Source organism: Nipponia nippon, unplaced genomic scaffold, assembly GCF_047370975.1.
Source record: "Nipponia nippon isolate SJK-2023a ecotype South Korea unplaced genomic scaffold, ASM4737097v1 scaffold_3, whole genome shotgun sequence".
Classification (NCBI taxonomy): domain Eukaryota; kingdom Metazoa; phylum Chordata; class Aves; order Pelecaniformes; family Threskiornithidae; genus Nipponia; species Nipponia nippon.
In genome coordinates this window covers 38776926-38799798 of record NW_028262347.1, presented here as the reverse complement: position 1 = coordinate 38799798, position 22873 = coordinate 38776926, and the positions used below count along the sequence as shown (strand labels likewise).

The 22873-nt window shown below is 39.6% G+C and overlaps 1 protein-coding gene across 12 annotated transcripts in view; it reads left to right on the top strand.

Annotated features, from left to right (window-relative positions):
- The window catches only part of GRIP1 (glutamate receptor interacting protein 1), a 331519-nt gene that overhangs the window by 283008 nt on the left and 25638 nt on the right, over positions 1 to 22873 (top strand). For 7 of the 12 annotated variants that reach the window (XM_087764280.1, XM_087764278.1, XM_009463213.2 and 4 more), the window contains exons 9-15: positions 141 to 310; positions 5110 to 5265; positions 10403 to 10589; positions 11373 to 11518; positions 13142 to 13222; positions 20933 to 21002; positions 21255 to 21400. In XM_087764280.1, coding sequence (XP_087620406.1) covers positions 141 to 310; positions 5110 to 5265; positions 10403 to 10589; positions 11373 to 11518; positions 13142 to 13222; positions 20933 to 21002; positions 21255 to 21400 — 956 coding nt within the window. Of the gene's footprint in view, positions 1 to 140; positions 311 to 4251; positions 4408 to 5109; positions 5266 to 10402; positions 10590 to 11372; positions 11519 to 13141; positions 13223 to 20932; positions 21003 to 21254; positions 21401 to 22873 lie in introns of all 12 variants that reach the window. The other 5 variants (XM_087764277.1, XM_087764276.1, XM_087764285.1 and 2 more) reach the window with 4 other exon arrangements.

Below are 22873 nucleotides of genomic sequence, written 5' to 3'. Positions count from 1 at the left end.
GACAATGCCTACAAAACACAAATCTCTCTCGAAAAAAAAGAACACGCTCATAGTTGTCATGACCAGTTTGAAGGCAGTAAAACTCATTTTCCAAGCAAAGAGCATACCTGATGATACTGAGTTTTTCCTCTTTTATGTAGATGTGGTGCATTACATGTAGGAGACCATATTCTGTCCATTGACGGCACCAGCATGGAGTACTGTACGTTGGCAGAAGCAACGCAATTTTTGGCTAATGCAGCGGATAATGTCAAACTTGAGATCCTTCCTCACCACCAGACACGGCTAGCACTGAAAGGCCCAGAGCATGGTAAGAGGATCTGTAGCACCAAACACCCCTTTCTTTTTCTGTCTTTTACTTTGTCTGCCCTTGCTGAATGGTCAAGAAAGCTATCGTGGCAGTTATGTCTGTAAATGTTGTTTCAGCTCCCCAGGTTATGCTTCTGCAGTTTCTGAGCAGCTCTGTGCTTTCTCGACCTTAATGTACCCTCTGAGATTCCTATGGATAGACAGGGAAATGTTTTACTGAGAAACGGCTCTGCCCGCTTGTAGACGTACATAAAGACACCTGTTGACTCTACTGTTGCAATCACTGGGGGGGCAACTAGGTACTTCAGTAAATGAATCTCTAAATTGCTTCTTAAATTTAGAGGAGGGAGGAAGGACCACAGCCAACTTTTTTTCAGCGTATTGACTTGATAGTCTGTTATGACCACTTCATTAATAACACCTGTTCTCCCTTAAAATACCTCAAAAAACCCCCCGTATTTTCTCTTGTTAATGGCATTATTACTTATTGCCATCATCTTTTAAAGTACGTCTGAGATTGCTTCATGGGGTCATTGTCAGTGCTTATGAAAAAGGTTTGTTTGGAAACAGTTCCCTGGATCCTAACCCTTTTTCACCGTGATATTTATTTCATACCAACATGCTTGAAGAGAATGCCTTTCCATTTTCAAATAGAATATATTTAAAATGTCTTAGTATTTGAAGATGGGGGCTGCTTGTCTTGTCTTCTAACTAATCCTGAGAAAGTGGCTAATTCACAGTATTCATAAATTCAGTCTAAAATACTGCATGTTGATGGACATCAAGGAATTAGCAAGGGCTATCAAATACACAGAGAACAGGTACCTGTGTTGCTGCATGAACCAGTGGTACCATTTTCTGAGCCTGTGGTAGTATGCTTCTGCCTCCTTTAGACCAAGACAAGATTTCTGAGGCCTAGAAATGTCAGTGATGGTACATGTTCTTGGACATCCACCTAAGATCCAGGCTGTCCCTGGATAAGCGATGCTCTAGTCAGTTTGTCAGAGTGGTGGATATTGAACTAGTGGCTGAGGAGACCCTAGTTTCTCCTAGACCAGGGTGAACAAAAAGTAACCCATGCGATACCATGTTCTTCCCTTATTCCGATGCACCTCTTTTGCCTTTCTACTTAAGCCAGTTAGAGGAGTGAGGGAGCAGGGAGTGATACGGCAGAAGCAGACCAAATTTTGCAATATATTTCCATTCTTTTAATTTATGACAGTACGCTGCAAACAGATCTTTCGTTTTTTTGAAGCAAAGATGTCACACAATTTCTGGCTGGTTAAAGAACCTTTGAAGAATGTTTGGTTTGGGAAGATGAGTACCAGGGCAAAAGATTGGTGTAGATGATTGTATTACTTGAAGCAGTTGGTTTCTTAACCAACATGTAAAACAAATGGATGCTGTTAACGTGCGAGTCACCTTGACCTAGTGTAGATGCTTAGAGAAAGCACTGCTCTTGCCACGCCGGAGTTAAGAACTGGCCGTTACAAAATCATATCAAGGGGGATCTGCAAAAGCTACATAAGCACATCTTTTGGGGAGAAATCTCCCTAAGGTAATAAAGTTGATTTCTTAAGTAAGGCAGAATAACTAGGATGTTTACAGCCCTTCCCAGCCCCTCACCAGGTGGTGCTACTCCAATATCACGACCAATTCAAGATGTAACATGCTTTACGGAAGGAAGTACCCTCTTGGAAACAGCCTTTCATCAGGTGTGGTATGGCCTAGATGCTGCAGAATTTGAAAAGCTCCCTTTATGTGTCTGGGATAAGCTGAGTCATTAGGGCTGTATCTGTTGAGCTCAGTTACTACTCTTATGGGAACATGTTAGGAATTTAAAATGGGCAGGAAAGTCAGTATATAAAATAAATTGAAATTTTAGCCCTAAAATAAAATGGAGAACACTATAAAAGATCAGATTTTTTTTCATGTTTTTTTCCTTTATACTGTGCTGCTAACATGCATTTCTCTTGCTGCCCCATTAGTTTTATGTTCACTGTACACAACCCTGGGTTGGAATAGCTCAAATTACTGCTAAATTACTACAGTTACACACCATAGGCTTTTCTTTTACAGAACTGTTGTTGAATTGGGATTATCCTTCTACAAGCTGAGCAAACTGAATTTGTGTACCTTCCCACTTTGCAGGACATTTTTATCTCTACTCTCAGTGTGAAAATAAAACGCTAAAAAAAAAATCAAAGACTACCAGATAATTTCCTGCTAGAAGCAGTCTTTTTAATTAAACAAGGCTCACAGCAACTTGAAAATAATGAAAATCCACCTGGCCACATTGTTCTTATCAGATTTTAATTTTTGCACCGTAGTTAAGGTTTGGAAATCTTGCTGTCTGTGTGTGTAATCAAAGAGACAGTTTCATCTGAGAAGATATGATAAATCTGTAAGGTACATATGGCCATATCAGGCTACTGCTGCTGTTTCTGGGACTTTTCTGGCTGACGTGAGATTTTCCAGTGTGTCTGAGGTGGCTGGCGCTGGTGCCTGGCAGTGCCGGGGCCCCCAGAGTCCCAACTGCCCCACAGGGCCGCGGGGACGTGGTGGGCCCCTGTACTCTTCTTTTCCGCTCCCTTCCCTGGTGTGTACTCCTTGTTGTAGTGACAGGCATTGCTTTTGAGGCAGAGGAGGGTTAATATAGTCAGACAATTAACAGATCTCATGTAATATGAGATTCTTCAGACAATTACTCATGTAATATAAAGTGAAACAAAAGGGTAGCTTTTATTCTGGCACTGCACAGTGCTTGCTGCAGTGGCTACCCTTTTCCCCCTTATTTTGTCTCACGGAGTAAGATGTGAACACAAGGCGTGGGTCCAAGCTGAACAGTCGAGATTTTTGGCTACTCTTAAAGTCCAGCATGAGGTCGTATATGTCTGCAGCCATCATGGATATAGCAGCTAGCAGAGAGGCACAGGTAATGCAGCTCACAGGCCAAAGGCAGTAACAAGATTTATAGTACAGGAGAATCCCTTGGTGTTTTTAAGAGAAAAATTCAGTGAATAGTTCCCAGTTTGAAGTGTTATTCTACAGTTCAGGAAAGACACGGCTACGCTGCATTTAATTGATGACTAGACTGTATTTAATGAAAGGTGACTTCAATCATTTTCCTTCAGTATTTGACACATCTGCTGAAGTGCTTCCCGTTCTCTTGGTAAATACTGGCCTTCACTTTTGGCATATCCCAGACTCCCCATACTTAGAATTGGCAATTAAATATGGTCTCTAATGTCATATAGAAAATGATCAATTTAAAGTTTCGAAGATCAAGTTTAAAAAACATTAAATTGCACATCCAACTAATCAATAAGAACTCCAGGGTTTTGTTTTTCTTTATTAACCAGGCTTCAGGATAGAGTTTTTGTGCTGCTGACCTAGGGAAGTCGTTTATTGCACGGAGTAGCATAATGCTAACAATAGATGGCAGCAAAATTAAAATGTCAATGCAGTAAATTGAAATGACTGGCAAGTAAAAATCTCCATTCTAGGCAGTGCTATGTATAGTATCTGGGTTTATTTTTTAATATAGATGAATGCAAGGAGAGACTTATTAACCTTCAGTTAGTGGTCATATATAGTAACTTAGTATTTTCTAAGGAAGTTTGCAATCTTAGCTCCTAAAGCCAGAGGGAGATTAGAAATTGATTCAGTACTAATTTTTAAAAAAATAAATACAAGGAAACAAAAAAACCCACAATCAGAAGCATTTATTCTGAGAAAAAAATCTTATTTCTGTTCCTCAAGTTAGCAGCCCCTGGTAAGAAGACAAGATCAGGTTATTTATTATTTCATTTTATTTTATTTTCAATTTATTTTCTTTTTTTTTTTTTTTTTACTTTTTTTTGTTTGTGCAATTCAGTTACTTTTCCCTCTTCTCTGGTCCTTTTGTTTTCTGATTTTTCCATCATCCCTTCATGCGGGCAGTGAAGGTTCAAAGAAGCAACAGGCAACTTACCTGGGATTCGTGTGCCAACAGCCACAGCAGCCTCCTCACCTACCACCATTATAACACCTACCACCCTGACCATTGCAGGATGCCAGCCTTGAAATTCCAGAAAACGCCTCCTCAAAAAAGCCTTCGTAATGTTCCACACTTCTTCCTGCTGACATATTCTCTCCTCCTCTTCTTCTTCTTCCTCTTCCTCCCTCCCCTCTTCTTTCACTCATACTTTTCCCATTTCAGGCACTAAAACCTTTTCAGTTTTATGGATGCTACACTTTTTCATAGCCATGTCAAGGTTATTTCTGACATTTTACGCCTTTTCCTTTCTGTAACAAGGCAGCCTTTGTAGACAGGAAAAGGCTTGAAAATTCTCAATGAACCAGCTCTTCAGCCGTATGAGTAAACTATTAGATTTGAGTAGTATATAAAAAGCACGATCCTTGAATGCAAAGCATTGCTTACAAATCTTTTGTCAGAAATCACCTACTGCAAAAAGGCATTTCTAAAATCAGTGTATCTAGACATATTGATCTGCATCCGTTCATGGATATGTGTTGAAAAATTTAATTTAACATGCTTTGCCTAAAATAAGTTGTATACTATGAATGTACTTTTTCTATCTACAGTATCTTTGTTAGCTTCCAGCAGGTATTTTCATGAAATGCTGACTTTACTTTTACCTAGGGTCACCTATGATGTTTAATGTCTTTGTTATTGGAAATGCACAAACCATTACTGTGCATCGCACACATTGTTTTATTCATTGGTGAGTTACAGGCATGTGTCGCACTCTTCCATGAAGACTGAGTGCTGTATGCCAAGTGTTTGATTTCTTACAGCAGCTTTGGTGTCTTCATCCTTCTCTCCTACCTCCATGAGTGCATACAGCCTGAGTTCCCTGAACATGGGGACCTTACCTCGCAGCCTCTACTCCACCAGCCCGCGTGGGACAATGATGAGGCGGAGGATGAAAAAGAAGGACTTCAAAAGCTCCTGTAGGTGGTAACAGCATTTGCTCAAAATGTGCAGTGAATGGGTGGAGGAGGGGGAAGATGCAGAAAAAAGGTACAAAGTACCTTAATTAATATGTATACTAGGCAGAAGAGAGAACAATTGGAGTTTCTGTTAGATGTAGGGTAACATCAGCGTAAAAATATTTGTCCGATGCTAAAATGAGATGAGTAGAGGCCATGCAGCTTAACTATCTCATCTGAAATATATAAAGCAATGTTTTCTTCAGCCAATTCTGGAAGAGTTTGTTATACCGTTACTGGAGTGATTTTCAAATTCCTTTTTCAACTCTTCCCATTTCCATCAGTGAACAGAATTCATAGCCTAATAGTCAAAAACAGATTGCTAGTAAGCTCAGCCAACTATCACATTACGGAAGGAGAAGAGCTTGCCACAGTACCTCCTAGGTAGTTTTAATGTTTGCATCTACACCATAACCTGTACAGTCATTTTTGTGCGGAAGAGCAACAAATAACAGTGAAGACTAAATAGCCTTGTTTCTGACCTCTCTCTGGGATTCAAAGCATGGATTTCCCATGAGTCAGTAATTTCCCAAGCCAGGGTGGATATATTACAGGCTGTTCCACTTTGCGTATTGCTAAGTATTCACTGGGCTGGAGAGAGTATGCCTGTATCAGCATGTTGTTTCCCAGACTCCATCTAAATGCCGCCTCTCCTTTTGGCTTGTCCATCTTCGTGTGATCCTCGGCAGGTCAGTTCCTCCAGAGCGGGGAAGTGAGAACTGCTCTGTAAATCATCTGCTCTGGCTAATAGTGCTCGCAAGTCCACTCTGGAAAAACTGAGCTGCTGCGCATTACAGTGCTGCTGCCCTGTATTAACGATTTTCCCATGGTCATAGCAAAATCAGAGCAAACCAGCAGCCTCCAACTAAGGCCAGTCACTATGGAGTTGTGAGGAAACGTTTGAGAGAGGAACTGAGGTTTTGCTTTCTTGCAGTTTTTTGTTGCTTGCTTGTTCTTATTTCTTTCGTAAAGCAAGTATTTTTACATAACGTTTGCCTGTAAGTGCATTTTTGATTTTTAATCCGATGAGCCATTTTTCACAACTCATCTGTTGACATGTTAGCTTCTAATGCATTCTTTTGGGTCACGGGGAGATAGTCTGTCCATCCATGCTGTGGTATAAGTAGGGGTTCAAGCTCTTACATGTCCTCACATGCACACAAGAAACAGTAGTAATGTTACACTAATACTAATTGATTTGAATAGTAAAATAATGCTGGATGCAAAAAATAGTTCTTCGATTGTGCTATATTATAGCTGTTCCATGCAACAAAGGACTGTTAATCCTGAAACCTAATCCTATTATGGATCTTGGAGACAGCTGTTACTTGCCTTATTATATTTTTCAGATATTTTTCCTTCAAGGAAGCCTTGCTATCCTGCAAAGGCTCAAAACAAGGCCAGTGACATTAAATTTAAGTGGGACAGTCACATAAGCACTGTAGCCCACCCGAAAGATTCCTCAAGTCAGAAGGCCCTGGGGATGACAGGCTGCTGTGATTAAACAAATCTCTAGCTAGGAGGAATTAGGATGAGGCTTTGTTGTGGGGTGGTTTATTATGCATTTGCACTGTGAGGTCTGGATATAGAGCGTTACAAAATATGTAGAACTGGCCCCATCACTGAGTGAGTCTGTGCCTCACTATGAGCAGTGACTACATCAGCGACCCTGAATCAGAGCTGGCTTTGGAGGAATTGGCTGGCCAGCCAGGCTTGCTTGCCCTTTCTGTGAGCTTGCTTTTCAGCCCACGCAGAGTTCCTTACTGCTGTTGCTAGACTTATACCCATAGTTGTGACTGTAGTAAGAGCCAACTTGAGACCCACACTGGACTGAGTACAGGTGACCATGATAGAGACTGACTGGTCCTGTACCCTTCCACCATCCATCAACACGACTTGGAAAACCTTGCTCCTCTCCCTTTGTGGGAGACTCATGAGAACGAGGTAGCATCAACTGCTGTCCTTTTCATAGAAAAGGAATAGCATGCTCTCTTAGTTTTAGTGGGATTTTTTTTTCTTTAATCCAATTGGATCGTTTGAGGGTTTTATTAATGTAACTTCTAATAAATCTTTTAGGACGTCATTTGGGAAGAAAAGGATGTATTGCTGAAGGGTGCTATGAAGTTTACATTGCCAATTATTTAGGAAAACCTGCATAACTTCATGATGATGAAGTGTGATGGTACAGGGGGTTACAAGACTTTTATGGCCATGATTTTACAATCATTGCATTAGTTACACAGATCTTTCCAAACATGTGGCTGTAAAAATTGAAGGCATGCCCTGCCGTTACGTGCTTTATTTATGCCACTTATTTTCAATTTTTATTCTTCCTCTGCTTTTTTGTTTTTAAAGAATGGTATTCATTGTGGAAACACTTAGATTATTATTTGGTTAAAGTTTAAATCCTGAAGTGTTTTGTAACAGGTCCATATTAGTACTTGAAAGTGAGACACAATTTTATACCAATTTACATGGTAGTTACTAGGGCTGCATATCTGGTAGCAATTAGAGAGGGTCTTAGACATGCATGGGTGCTGTTTTCTCAGCACATCCAAGTTAGCTACTACCAGGAGGAACAGTGAACATTTTGCAGTTTCTCAAGGGTCAGAGCAGGAGACTGCAGGCATAATAATCCATATACCTACCTTGAAATACACCTTGCTCTGCTTCTCATACGGCTGCAGGAATAAAAGTAACAAGTACATAATCTTCAAATTCAAGATTATTATTTACATAGCTGCAGAGCATATAGTAAACCAGACCTTAGGACTGTTGCTGAGAGTTGAACAAAAACTATACAAGTATGTGTACTCCTAGTAGTAGCAACTAGGGTTCACTGGAACTATGTATACATCCATGCCCCCCTTTTAAATCAATAAGGCTGCTTCCTGGCCTGTAAAACTTCAAATCCATCAAGCAGCCAAAAAAAATTGGCAGTGTTTCTTGCTGCAGTTATTGTTGAGTTGCGAACCCCAACATGCTCTAAGTCATGGATTTGGGCACCTGTGGCATTTTATAGAGGCTTAGCAAATAGGTGTTGTTACCTGATTTGGAAAGGGTATTTTCATCTCTGCTTTTTTTGTTCCTGTTTCTGTTTTGTTTTCTTTGGGAGTGGGAGAAGTTCCTAATTGTCACTTTTACGTGTCCACATCATCAAAATATTTATCAGGGTGAGTTTTAAATCCCACAAATAGTAACTTAATTTTCCAATGTGAATTAAAACCTTCACTCTCCTAAAAGTTGAAATAAATGTTGTGAGACCTTTAGGTTCCTGGTAGAGCATTAGAAAAAGAGTAAGAAAGTTACAGAGTCAGTTAGATGCCTGCTGCACAGGGGGAATGGACGCGTAAGTGATGGGAAACAAAACCGCAGCTAACAAGTAATTGTTATATGACCTTAAAGAAAAGGAAAATGTAACTTTTCTGAGCTTGGTTGCCCTAAATTTAGAGATTTCTAGACGGTGCATTGGGGGATCTGGTATTATATTAACTCTGAATTTATCTGGTTTAGTCATATTTTAGCCTTTGCAGTGCTGAGAGCTGGAGAAACCTATTTCTCACATGCAGTAAATGCTAAAGCTGGTGGCCATTTCTAAGAACAGATTATTAGTATTTGCATTTGGGTATGAGCATGTCTTACTGAGTGCAGATAAAAGAAACAGTAAGAAGGAAGCTATTGAGTAACTGAAATAATACACAATTCTTACAAAGGAGAATTAATGCAAGATATGAGTGAGAATTCACAGCAATTTAGAAAAGACGGTTTCAGAGTTGAAAGGAGCGTTGCTGGGAGAAAACAGAAACTCATGAGATTTTTGGCAAGTGAAACTTTTGCAACAGAACTGTCATTGCTGACTGTGCCGCATTAATCAGATTTTATACTAACTACTTCAGAGCAAAAGTCTAATGCTTGTAGCCCCGAAGTGTGAGAAATACTGATACAACCTCTGATACCTTTGTACAGCTGTGCTAATATTATCTATAATGTAAAAGCAAGAACTAGTTTTTCCTACATCTAAGAAAAGAACCCACGACAGTTAAACAATCCCTCAGATAAACCATGGACTTTTATCTAATTCTTAGTAGCTACTGCAGGCAGAAATGGGTCTTGAAGGGAATTAGAGGTGGAGAGGTAATGGCGTAGATTTATAACACAAAACTATTCAGAATCCTCGGCACTGGAGGATTATCATTACTTTACTGGTCTGAACGGGAATTGAAAAACTAGCTTTCTGTGTATGACATAATGAAGGCAGTAGTTTGTCACTGGGGGAATTCGAACAATGATACAATAGACATTTAGGCAGAGATCAAAGAACCAAAGGTGCAGTCTCCGCCTTTCATAGGTAACTGCATTGAATCTCAATATTGTTTGTATTTTGATTTGTTCTGTAATGCAGCCTATTCAGAACAAGAGTGAGAATAGAGAGAGGGAGTAAATCAGGAGTACAGAAGTAGCTGCCTGTGTTTCTCACAGAAGGGTCCCCCAGTTCCTTTGAGAGACCCCAAAGAACTTTTTTTTCTCACAACCTCTTGAGATACACTGGTTGCTAAAACACAGGGGTTTGTTCAACTTACACTACCTAGTTAGCCTGACAAATTGCCCACGTGTAGTAAACATGTACAAGAGGAAGGCATCCTTATTTCTTGCAAGCAAGCCTGGGGCATGTGCTTTGTTGCTAACAACAATGCATTGCTGTGAGATGTTCAAAAGAGCTCATGGGAATCGGCCTGAATCACAGCTGGGCTTCTGCCTCCAATTCCCTTAGCTCCTGTGAAAATTCTGCTCATCCACGCTTCAAACCTAATGCAAACAGAATTCAAGGATGCTGTGAGATTTTGGGTGTGGGGGTGTCAAACACATTTATTTTACTCAGTACAAGGACTATCTTTTTGCATTCTAACATACAGCCAGATGTTTTCTATTCTCTTATATGTTATAACTGTTTATACATAATTTATAAACTTTATCCTAAATTGACTTTAAAAGAGATGTTTTGTTGACTAGGTTTATTGTATAGATCAATTTTCTCGAAGAGCAATGAAATTTCTGCTGTGTATGAATGTCTTTCCTCCTGGTCTGCTCTGTTTTCTAGTGTCTTTAGCCTCTAGCACTGTTGGTTTGGCTGGGCAGGTCGTCCACACAGAAACCACAGAAGTAGTGCTGACAGCTGACCCCATAGTAGGGTTTGGGATACAACTCCAGGGTAGCGTGTTTGCTACCGAGACCTTGTCTTCTCCACCTCTCATTTCCTATATTGAGTCTGACAGTCCGGCAGAAAGGTGAGGTTCCTTCAGTTGACTGCTAAGTACGTTTTGGTGAGCATTCCTCGGGGTACTTTGGGCTCGTTGCTTTCAATTTGTGATAAATTACAGGGCCTTGTTCAATGGAAGTTTGGCGGGTAATAAACTGTCTGTTCTGACAATGATATTTCATATGCTTGATCAGCGATAAGAAGAATGACAAGCACCAGTGTTTTTATCATCCAGAGTCCTCCTGCAGGAAACTGGAAGCTGTATACATGCAAAAGGAAAATAAAAATCAGAAGCATCGCTGAAGTCAAAAGAGTAATAATTCAGTGTGCCATGGGGGGAGGCCATATCCAGCTCTGTTCAGTTTTGGTACAGAACCAGATCTTAGGGAATACCAGAGTTTTGACTTACTAATGATTTCGTTGCAGCATTTCAATTGCATTTTTACGCTTATGTATGTCTTTAATGATGGCATGAGAACAACAGTAGTTGCACAGGCAAGTACTAGCTGCCATTGCAGAGCTACAACACCTGTGGCCCAGGGTCAGAGGCATGAGTGATGTCCATGGCGGGGGGGGGGGTGGAGGCATGAAGGCTGTGCCTCTCGTCTTGGGTCCCAGCACCTAGAGAGCACGGCCCATGCTGGGAGTGCTTGATAGTGTCTTGGTGCAGCAGCTTCTGTCCCCCTCTGTGCCTGGGTAGAGTGTTGAGCTGCTACGCCACACTTCTTCAAGGTTAGGTTGAATGTGTTTGATACTGCTGGTTCTGGTAACATGCACATCTGATGATTTTTTTGTATCATTGTGTACCAAGGTGTGGGGTGCTGCAAATAGGAGACAGAATAGTGGCAATAAATGGTATCCCGACAGAAGACAGCACATTTGATGAGGCTAATCAACTGCTCAGAGACTCCTCTATCACCAACAAAGTCACTTTGGAAATAGAATTTGATGTTGCAGGTATGAATGTACTGTTATTCTGTCTTGCAAGAAAAGTGAAGGAGTAAATCCCAAGCACATCACGACTGTTAGGCGTCTAAAGTGGAGACTTTCTTCTCACATACACCATTGAGTTTTCAGGTGACCTATTTGAAACTTGTGTCTTTTTATACAGCTTTCTCATTTCACATAGCCCTGCAGCATGCTTCAGAACACAAATAGAAATGACAAGTCTTGTAGTAAGATCTGATGGCGATCCCTCCTCTGAGTTATTTCCGGACATTTTTCTGCTCTGAGATAGAAATATTCTGCTGAGCCAAGCCAAATCCTCTACAGGCCAGCTAATGAAATGTTCTACTAGACAGAAAAGTATTACAAAAGGGTGGATAAGCAGAAAACTCCAAAGAGTTTCACTTACAGCGTCTCAAACCAACAATCTAAATAAAATAATAGAAACTGAATTAATAAAAGCCAGAAAAATCATTGTTAATGTTGCTGGTGAGTCTTTATTATTACTAATGGCTTTCCTTGCTTCTGTAATGTGTTGAAGCATACAGAATATACCTATAAAATCACAAAATGTGTAAAGCAAACAAGTACACATTATGTATGTGCACTACCCCACTATGTAAATAGTAAAAAATTTTTAAGACTTCTGTGTTCATCTGACAGGAGCTCCTTTGAAGTCATTATAATGTTGGATGTGCTGTATTTTGCACAGCATAATTATTGTTAATGGTATTATAAATCATGATGTCAAAAGCAGGCTAAAGGTTCCTAGAGTAATTCTGTATAATCTTCTAGTATGCACGCATCTAGTATAATGTTAAAAAAAAAAAAAAGCCAAATACAATATGTACACTCATATACATAGGAAATGAAATATTAAAATATAAGAAAACTGAATAATGAGAAAGTCATTTAAATACACCTGAAGTCACATGTATTTCAGTCCCTGGACTTGTTTGTGCTCCTCCCCCTTGCTTCATGACAGCAGACTCATACTCATGGTTAGACTCCTCTGCCACGTGTATGTTTATATGTTTCCATAGCTGTAATTTCAGTCGCTTCATTTCAGGCCAAGGCGCAAACTTTTGCTAGCAGTGATGCCAAAAGTCAGGATTCAAATACAATGCTGTGTGTTCAAGTGTTTTTTGCCTCAGTCAGCTCCAGGTGCTTCTCCATTAGTGATGCTTTTATTCCTTTTCTTCCCAGGAGATGTAAAATCCATGGCAGTTACCTTAGTGGACAGTTAAAAATGGGTTAGACCTACAGCAACAAAGGCCTGAAATCCTTAAGACTTGATCTCCTGTCCTTTTAATTAAAAGTTATCTGCCAGCACTAAAATTTTCACATGTGCTCACAGAACTTGCATACGAGCTGAAAACCTGCAGTCTCAGCTGGATGCTGGCCCGTGCAATCTCCATAAATTCAGTTAAACCTTAAAAAAAATTGAGCTACCGTAAAATTACCAGTTGAGTTATAAATCATACTTCATATGTCCTGCTTCCTTCACTTCAGCACCCGTGTTTCATCCATGGCTTGTGATGCTGATGTGATTTCATCAATTTACACATATAGTTCCATGAACTTGGAATTGTTGTGCCTTTTAAATTATCTAACATTTTAAATATTGTTTTATAGAATCAGTTATACCAAGCAGTGGAACATTTCATGTAAAACTACCAAAGAAGCATAATGTGGAACTTGGCATCACCATAAGTTGTAAGTGAAAGTACTTATTTTTAAGACTACGTTTATGGAATAATCTGCAGATAGTGGGTCCTGTAGCTATAGACTCATGTTTGTTTTGGTATAAACTTCTTTTTCCTTTTTCTAGGAAGGGCTGATTAGCAGTGCTCTGTCTCTGATGAAATACCATTCTGTAACAGATGTATACTCCTCTTCTAGTGGTTAAAGAAGCCAGAAGTTTGACAGGCCTAAAGCGTGACCTATTCCTTCATGTGTAGCACATATTTAACTCCCATTAAAATTATTTTTAAAAAAAAAGAAAGAAAAAAAGAAGTCAGTAGAATTAGGCCCATGCAAAAATATTTCCATAGCTGGGAAGTTTAAAGCAAAGTCTGTCATGGTCTCTCACAGGCTTCTTGAACAGAACCCCACTGAACTCAAGGGTTCTTACAGGCATGAGGATCCACATACCTTGGGGTTATTTCCTGCTTCAGAACCCAGTGTCTGAAGATACATCCTCAATCTGTAACACTAGTGGGCAGTCCTAAATGTCCAGGTCATGTAGCAAAATCACCTTTCACTAGGGATTTCAGAGATTGCTAAAGAAGATAACAAGGGTGTGCATTAGTCTATTTCTTAAAAAGTATTTATTACTGTTATTTGAAATCAAAGTGTTTCTATACTTATTTATGTTGGGAGCAGATAGTAAATGCTATGTTAGGACTGAATTTTGACCAGATAAACTCCAGCATACTGAGTTCAGTCCTTGATGGAAGGAAGAACAATCCATATCAAAGTTAATGGGCTTGTGTTTAATGTACTTAATGACAGTGCAGAATCTGGTCTCACCAGAATTAACATTCCTTTATGATTGTGGCCTTTCTTAGACTATTAGTCTTTCTTTGGAATTATTGATGTGTCTTGCGGGAAGATTGTGCTTTGACTTCTATTCTCAAAGCTTTTACCAGCACAGTGGAAGAAGGTTAATCAAAAGTACGGCAGGGAACTCGGTGCTAAGAATTACATCTGAGGAACAAATGAGAGACACTGCAGGCCTGTTTGCTTGCATTGCACACTTGATTGAGTAATTGTTAGACTCTGGAAGATGTGATGTGATGCTTGAAGCAAAATCATAGGTCTACATGTATTTGTGCAAATGAAAATATTGAGTAACGAGAAAACCTGGACAGAGGCTGTTCTGTTTAAATGTTATTCTTAGGATCGGTAATGGTTTGTAGGATTATTGTAAAAATACAATCTTCCTAGTAATTTGATTTGTGCTGCTTTTTGGAATTCAGACATCTTGTACTTTTTTTCTGTCTGTAGGAATTAACTTTGCATGGAAAGCTAATGTTCATGGGATTTAGTATTTAGCACTCCTTTTCCAAACTTTGCATACCTTCCTGACTTGGAACTTAATTCCAAAAGTTAGTGCTTTATAAAATTAGTGCTTTATATAATCAGAACGACACCTGGTTGGTATTAGCTCTACTCTTCTGAGTATACTGCAGTATCTTTAATATTTAAATTAAGTGATCTGTTATATATAATAATCCCACTTATTAATAGTATTTAATGCATATGAAATGTGTCCAGGATTAATTATTTATTTGATTTTAAAGGATTTATACTAATAATTGAAAGTTTGTAAATTTGCTTGGTAGAAGTCTTGAATTGCTGCATTTCATGCTTGCTTTTCAGTGCTTTGTTCTGTTCTGCCTAATTAACTCCTAAATGAGGCAGTGTGATTTGAAGAATATAAGCAGTTTATGTTCATTTTGTCAAATTTTTGTCAGGGCACTTTAGCACATTAGCATGCCATTTATTACTGATATTGTCAGAAAGCTATATGATTTCTTTTAAAAAACAAATACTAAAGGAAACTCAGCAGAGTTGGTAGAACCAGGCTTAAACAGGGGTAATAGAGGAGATCAGATTTATTCACTTTTAGGCTTGATCCGTTTAAGTGCTAGAGACCTGTTTCATCCTCTCTCTTCTCAAGGTAGTGGAGTTAATGGTGAGTGAGAAAGTGCCGTCTCTATAAAAACATAACAGAGAAACTTGCTTTCCATATCTCCAGTTTAGTTTGGGATTTGGATGAGGAAGTCAGGAAATGACCTGACCTGACAGACAAGACAGACATTTTTTGTCAGAAGGGAAATGTAAGCCTCACCTCAGGTTGGCACCCGAACATATGCCTATTTTTAAGTCCAGAAGTTCTTCTAAGTCAGCTGTTAGGAGGCAGACGTCCTGGAAGAGGAATTTATTTCTCTTTCTTTGTGGTGTTTTCCTTGGTATAAACACCAAGTGTGCCTGCATGGAGTTACAGCCGGGTACTTGAAGGCATATCTGAGGTGACATACAACACTAAAGACAGTTAAGCTAATTCATGGTCTTTGAAAAACATGACATGTAATAGGGGAAGAGACTAAGGTTCTCTTAGTTTCAGATTTATTAATGCAAGAAAAAAAAAAAACAACCAAACTCAAAGTCCCCTTAGATAGCAGAAACCCCTAGAAAGTAAGACAGAAGAAAGTTTCATGAGCATCATTGTTGATGATAATCCAGGGCACCGAGTTTTGGACAGTGCATGTCGGTTACCTCGCAGTACACTGGCCTTACCCATTGCTGCCTTCACACACATACTGGGCTTCTATCATACGTCCCTTATCTCTGCAATATCTGTCTAATCTTCCCATTAAGAGCTACTTACACTCAATAAAGACCATATTTCATAGTTTGCAAATATAAGTGGCTATGTATTTCATGCTTCAGGTACCATCGTTTTCACACCCAGTTACCTGGTTGGAGCGATTAGAATGTCTTTGTTCTTAAAATTACATCATCCAAATAAAGCATGGCACAGCAATGTCCATGTGTGTGTGCTTATACTTTTATAACAGAATCATTCCCTAGAAGAAGGATGGCTTTCAAGTAGATCTAGTAGTGTTCAAGTCTGTTTCAATTTATTTGCCAGTGACATTGATTTTAGACCATGTAATGGAATATAGATTTTTTTTTTTTTTTAAAGATAAATTTTTGTGCCACTGGCTACTTTATCATAGACTAATATTTTTTAAATACATTGAATGATGTCCAAGAAAATGTCTTACTAGTACAGTACAGTCTGGTACTAGTTAACAGCTCTTTTTTTTTCCTTTTCTTTCTTTCTTAAGTAAGATTCTGATATACTTACTGATAATGAACTGGAGCACCTTGCTTCATAAATAATCTCTCTGAAGCTAATGGGATTACTCAAGGAATAAGAAGCTGCAAAGCTGGTAGGAATATCAGAATCTCACCCAAACTATCATCAGTTTTCCTAAGTCATTTTGACTAGCAGCTATGCTATACTCTGCTTTATTGCTTTCGTATTTCATCAGAAACAAGCTTTGTAAATATCTACAGATATTTAGCATCGACTATGAGAATTTACTCTCTAAAGCATGTTTCTCTGTATTTTGGGATTTAACCTAGCAAACTCAACTTCATTTTGCAATGTTACAAGTAATTATTTTCAAGACAGGGTCTGAAGAATCAGCAGGTTTCTCAGCTGCTCCACATGAACCAATACTTAAGGAAAAAAAGAGCTACATCAGTCTAATTTTAAAAAACTCTTTCATCTATTTAATAATCATGCTATTTTAAAAAAGTGTAGCAGCTGTTAACCAGCATTGTGGATAAGTAGACTGACTTTGTATAAAACATATTTTTTCCATCCCATGAGCATTTTCCTCTGCTTGTTCAGTTTGTTCAGAGTTTGATCAAACTCCAAAACTTGAAGCCAGGCTAGGACGAGTGAGTGAGTTTGGGCTGGGTGGTAGGTGAGATGTCCACTCCAAAGTCTGTTTAAGTCACATTGTTTTTTTTTTTTTTCCTTTGGGTTAGCAGTGAAATAAGAAAGGAGGGTTGTTAGAGGTTTTTTTTTTTAACCTAATGGAACAGCTGATCTACAAAACTGACAGCACTTCACTGAACTTGCTTTCAAGTGGTGGGGGATAGGCAGGGGAATTGTGTCTTTACTAGTAGAAGAAGGGCGAGAGGCCTGGGACAGAGACCTAGGATCACAGAGTAATTTAAAGAGAGAGAACAAACAACTTGCTAAAGATCAGCCTTCCAGCTGCAACACTAAATTTAGTATCTGTACAACTTTATGCACTCTTCAGTCCACTTGTAGTTCATCATACAGATTGTGTAAGGTCTTTACAAAAGCTCAACAGTAGGTAGACTAACAGCTGGACCAGGGCGGAGAAAAGATGAGATCTTCAGTGGACAAGCAGAATGGGACAAGGAGAGAAAATGAGTGGAGAGCCATAACAGGGAGACAGCAGACGAGGGGAGAGGCTGAGGTGTGATCAGGGTAGGGGAAGCTGGGACTTGAACAAGAAGGCAGGACATGGGTGAGTGGTAAGGTGCTTTGGTTTTAATTGCTTCTTAAAAACAAAAATAATTCTGAAATGAAACATAAAAATGGAGACTTAAAGCTGTACAGTGTGACTTCAAACTTGCGTTTATTCATGAGGGTATCTTTTTTAATTAAGTGGTCAAATATTACTTTCTCACTGGGACTCTTGCTTCTCTGCTCTCTGGGGAGAGATGAAACAGTGGTGTGTATCAAAGGGGATGGAGGCTGCATAATGAATGAGGTGGAGGATTGCAGCAAGAAAAAGGTGGTGATCTCATGGTCAAGATGGTTTAATGCTATCCTGGAGAAATTAGGATTTTTTTGCTTTTCTCTGCAATAGAGTTGTGCTGAGATGACTCATTTCACTGGGGGCAGAGAGGGGGGCATTTTCCGCAGGTGGCTGCTTGATTTTCTGTGGAAACCGTTGAGATCCTGGGGTCACACTTGCAGAAACGGTGAGCATCTGCAGCTGTTGCTGAAAATACCAGCAGTTGTGCTTTGGACATAGAAGCTGTTATATACTACAAACTATTGTGAGAAATAAAGGCACGGATATCTCAAATTGCTCACTGAAAATTGTCATACTTTGACCTAAATGTTCCTGTTTCCTCATCTGTAAAATCCGGATAATAGTACCCAATCTTTTTGCTAGGAACAGCATCTGTTCGCTAGTGTTTGGGAGGCAATCTTAGGCTGTGGTGATGTGCAGTACAAAAGTTCAGGAGGAAATTAATGATTTTATCTCTGCAACACAACTTGAATAGTTTGTAGTAAGTATGTTATGAGCATTGAACAAGAATAAAACAAAGTGTGGTGTAGCTGCTTATTAAGGGCTTGTCAGCATGGGGGGATTCATTTCACGCTGAGCTGTGTTTGCTGCCTACATAAAGGCTTTCATCCACCAGACACAATTAATAGCCCAGGATAACTGACAAAATACCACTGTTTCACACTTAATCTGTTTGAAACTGTAATAACTTTGTGTGCAATATCGTACCCTTTGCATCCACAGGTACTCTGTGGCTTCACACTTTGAGCTGTGGCCTTTCCCCTGTTTTGGTTCCTTCTCTCTTCTTTTTGGAACAATAATGGACTATTTTCTTTAATACTGGTAATTTTTATAATGCAGTTTCATAAAAAATACCTCAAGACTCAAATCTCAAACTGCAGACATTGTACAGTGGGTGGCATATAACCTCAGAGATTTATAAGGCAACCCAGAGGGTAAAAATGTAGAATTAAAAAAAAAGGTTCACCAAAGTGATACTTTGTAATTTTAACAAGATGCTGATTGGTGAAACAAACCCAAAGAATTCAAGTAAATCATGGAACTGTCATAGAAGATACAGTTGACCCATGGTGTGAAAGTATGAAAAACAAGCTATGAAAATTACACATCTTGCAAAAAGTTAATTGCTGTTCTCTAAATTGCAACATAGGCGTTTCCTGAAAGCCTGCTGTTTTAGACAAGTTTCTAAAAATTCTTGAAAGTCCTTGTACGTCTGTCTTCAAGATGCTGCATTTGAAATATGGCTATTTAGCAGTACTTAAACAGTTCCTTTGAACATTCAAAGGCTTTCTCAGCCAGGGCAGCCAAGGTTAACAAGATCTGTTAGAATATTGTGTTGGAAATGTCATTATTAATACACCTTGTAGTTGCTGTAGGTGAAGATCTGTCATTTTCCATCCAAGAGAAGAATCATGAGCTGCTAAAGCAACTGACATCAGGATTTTGTAGGTGATCGTCCAATATGTGTAGCTTTTTTGGGTGATTGTCACTTAGGCATTGGAGCCGAATGGAAAAGTACCTTCTGTGAATGAATGCAGTGGCCTCAGTACACAGAGCAGAAATGGCTTGGGGCAATTGAAGAGCCCTACATGTGCAAACACCATTAGCGCTTTCAGAAGAACTGAGCGCCTTATACCACGTGGCAATGTTTTAACATTAGCACACTCTTTGTTAACAACAATTCCAAAAGTCAGTCTGCGTTCACCACATGGACTGCCTCCTGGCCAGAGCAGCTGTGGGTGGTATGCTTCCCGATGGCAGGGAGCAGGTGCCACACCGTTGTCTAAAAATGTATCTTCTGTCACCCTCAAGTTCTGAGCCCACTGCTTACCATATCAGATCTTCAGTGCAGTCTTCTGTCAGCAAATGGGCAAACGCTCCAAAACAATGCATTCAGTGAAGCTGCTCCAAGAAACAGTCCTCTGGAAGCAGTCAGTAATCATCATCATCATCCTCTGGGGTAGCTAACTGCTTCCTATGCAACCAAAAGTGAAGCAAAATTGCTAAGCAAATTTCCTGGCCAAGGGAAACTTGTCAAATACTTTTGCACAAGTCCGTAAAGAATTGCAGTGACTGGCATTGTAGAGCAGAGCATCCTTTTAACCATGATGGGCAGATAGAAAATTGAAAATTGTGTCAGATACCTCCAAGAAGAGATGAGTTAGGTGTGCAAGGAGAGGACTGGTGGGGGTTTTACTAATTTGACCGTTGCTGGAATTGCAGGGCTTCTAGTAGGTATCCTCAGTACAAAGCGGGGAAAAGTCCACGATGCTTAAGGCCCAGCAGCAGTATAGAGGAGCGAGTTTACTCATCAAAAGAGGCACATGTTTACTTCAGAGGAAGCAGCGAGTCACAGTGAAGCAAGCATCCATGTGATGTAAGCTACGTCTGGGCAGATGTGATACCTGTGTATCAGCCCAATGGTATGCATGGCCACTGTCCACTGCATCTCATTTATTGTGAAGCAGATTCCTCGTTCTCACCCAGAAAGCATTATCTTCATACCTCTGCCTTAAGCACTGAATGAGACAGGAGTGGGTGTAAAGAACGTGGGCTAGCCCACTCTAGATATTTTGCCAGAGCAGCTCTGTTGGTCAGGGATATAATAAAACATGGCTTACGACTGACAAATATTCTGGCAAAAGATTCAGCATTAGTAGTTGTGCTGAACAGTTGTGCTTCTACTAACAGAAAGTCTTCCTTATGTGTTGTAGCTACACAGCATTTTATGATAGATCACTGGAGCTGTACTGTGATGTCTTCGCGTGGTTCAGTCCTGGCCTAACCCAGAATTCAGACATACCAGGTTAAATTCACTTTGCATCAGTCACCTTAATTCTTGCATTTTCTAGTTTTTGAGAAGTAGAGTACGCAGTCTTACTAATATGCTGCTGCTGTTTGTTTGTATTCATGCACATATAATTTAGGAAAAGGAGAGAAATATAATACAGGTAAATAACGTGTCTGAAATATTGATTTGTGGACAGAATTAGCCCATCTGCATCTCTAGAAATAAAAAACAGACACTTGTATGTATTCTTTATTACAGCTCCATCCAGCAGAAAACCAGGGGACCCTCTGGTTATTTCTGATATCAAGAAAGGAAGTGTTGCTCACAGGTAAGACATTCAAGCACCCAGTAAAAATCTGTTTCCATTGTGTAGCCAGCCAGACTCCAGTTAAACAGAGGGAGCTTGTAAGAGACTTGTGCTTTTATTTTGTAAACAGCAGTGACAAATGAAATGTCCAGCGTATTAAGAAATAATTGTTCTAAAAAATCTATCTTGTTTCTGTAACAATGTTCGTACCTTCTAAGATACCTTGCTTTAATGTTACTAGACTTTCATGTAAGCTTGTTTGCTTGTTCACAGAACCGGGACGCTCGAACTGGGTGATAAGTTGCTTGCAATAGATAACATTCGACTTGACAATTGCTCAATGGAAGATGCTGTTCAGATCCTTCAGCACTGTGAGGACCTTGTAAAGTTAAAGATCCGCAAAGATGAAGATAATTCCGGTATTAGCAATGAGCCTATTGCAGACTTGTGTATTTTCAGGATTTTTAGAACCTAGGGTTATTCTTTTGCATTTAAATTTTAGTGATATGTTTTTTTTCTAAACGTGGCTGATATATGCTAATGCTAATCAGAAAGTGTCACACTAAAAAAATTTTAATGGTATGTAAAGTTTTGAATTTTCAGTGGCTATATTGCCTGCAGGAGCTGCACTGCAAAATGAGGTCTTCAATTTTCTGGAAAGGCAATTTCCCCTCAGGTGCAGCCATATAAGGGTTGATCTTTCTCTTATCAACGTATTGAGATTTTCTCTGCTTCTAAGATTGGAATCATGGTTAGCAAAGCATGGATCCGTAGGCCTCAGTTCTCCAGCAGAGTGGTGAAGTGCATGCTTTATCCGTAAACTTACAAACTTGACTTCAGTATGACTGTTCACATGCTTAAAGGTGAGTAGTACTTTACACGCTGTGCTGGATGGCTGATGGAGGAGCCACATCTGATCAGCCCAGTGGAAGTAATGGAGCTGTTATAATTTTGCACACCTGCATCTGTTAATATTCCTGGATCTTCCCTATTATGGATTCCATAAGAGCAGAATTCTGACCTGGAGATAATAAAGCAAGTTCTGTTGTGTATTCTAGTGGCAAAGGAAGTTAGACAATTATAACTGCTGGGATTTATATTAGGCATTACACAAAAGCATGAACTGTAGATTCACTTGTCTTAAGCTTTATACAATCTCACAGCAAAAAGGCACGGCCTGCCGCACTTTATTATTTAAAATCAAGTGCAACTGTTGAAATGGTGTTTAGAATTGCACTAGAATGCTCCTTTCCTTTAATTGCTTTTGAAAGCAAAGAGAAAGTGTCTTCTCAGTATTATCAGTACAAAGCAAAGGCAGGTGCATTTAGCACTTTGCGCAAATTGGCTTTCAGAAGTAAATTTTGATCCAGCAAAGTGAAGGCCACTGCTCAGCAGGATGTTGTGGTTAGGTCCCCACAGGTGGTGAGGTAGGATTTGCTACACATAGTTGGTCCATCTTAGACAGAGGCTGGCCAAACTGTCCATGGGCTGTACATCCAAAGGGACACCTGACAGACAGTTGCTTTGCAAAACTGAGCAAACCAGGTATGTTATGAAGAGCAAACCGTGACTACACTTGGCAGAAGATTGACAGGAAAAATGCCTGTAGAAGGAAGTTTGTGTTTTCTTCTGTGCAAGAGGGGGTCTGTCTTTTAAGTGTTCATGGCACCTAGGATCCCTCCTTCACCTTCTTCCTCTCATTTGGAAGACTCCCTCTCATTAATAACCCTGCAGAGAAATTACCAACAGACCATAGAAGAGGAGCATGAGTTAGAGCCATGTAGAAGAAGTAATAACTTCTCCCACGCTTTTAAACGCTTGTGGGTTTGTCCTCTGTGTGCTGCCCTCACCACACTCCTCCTCACCTTGTGGACTTAATCTTTTTCTAGGGC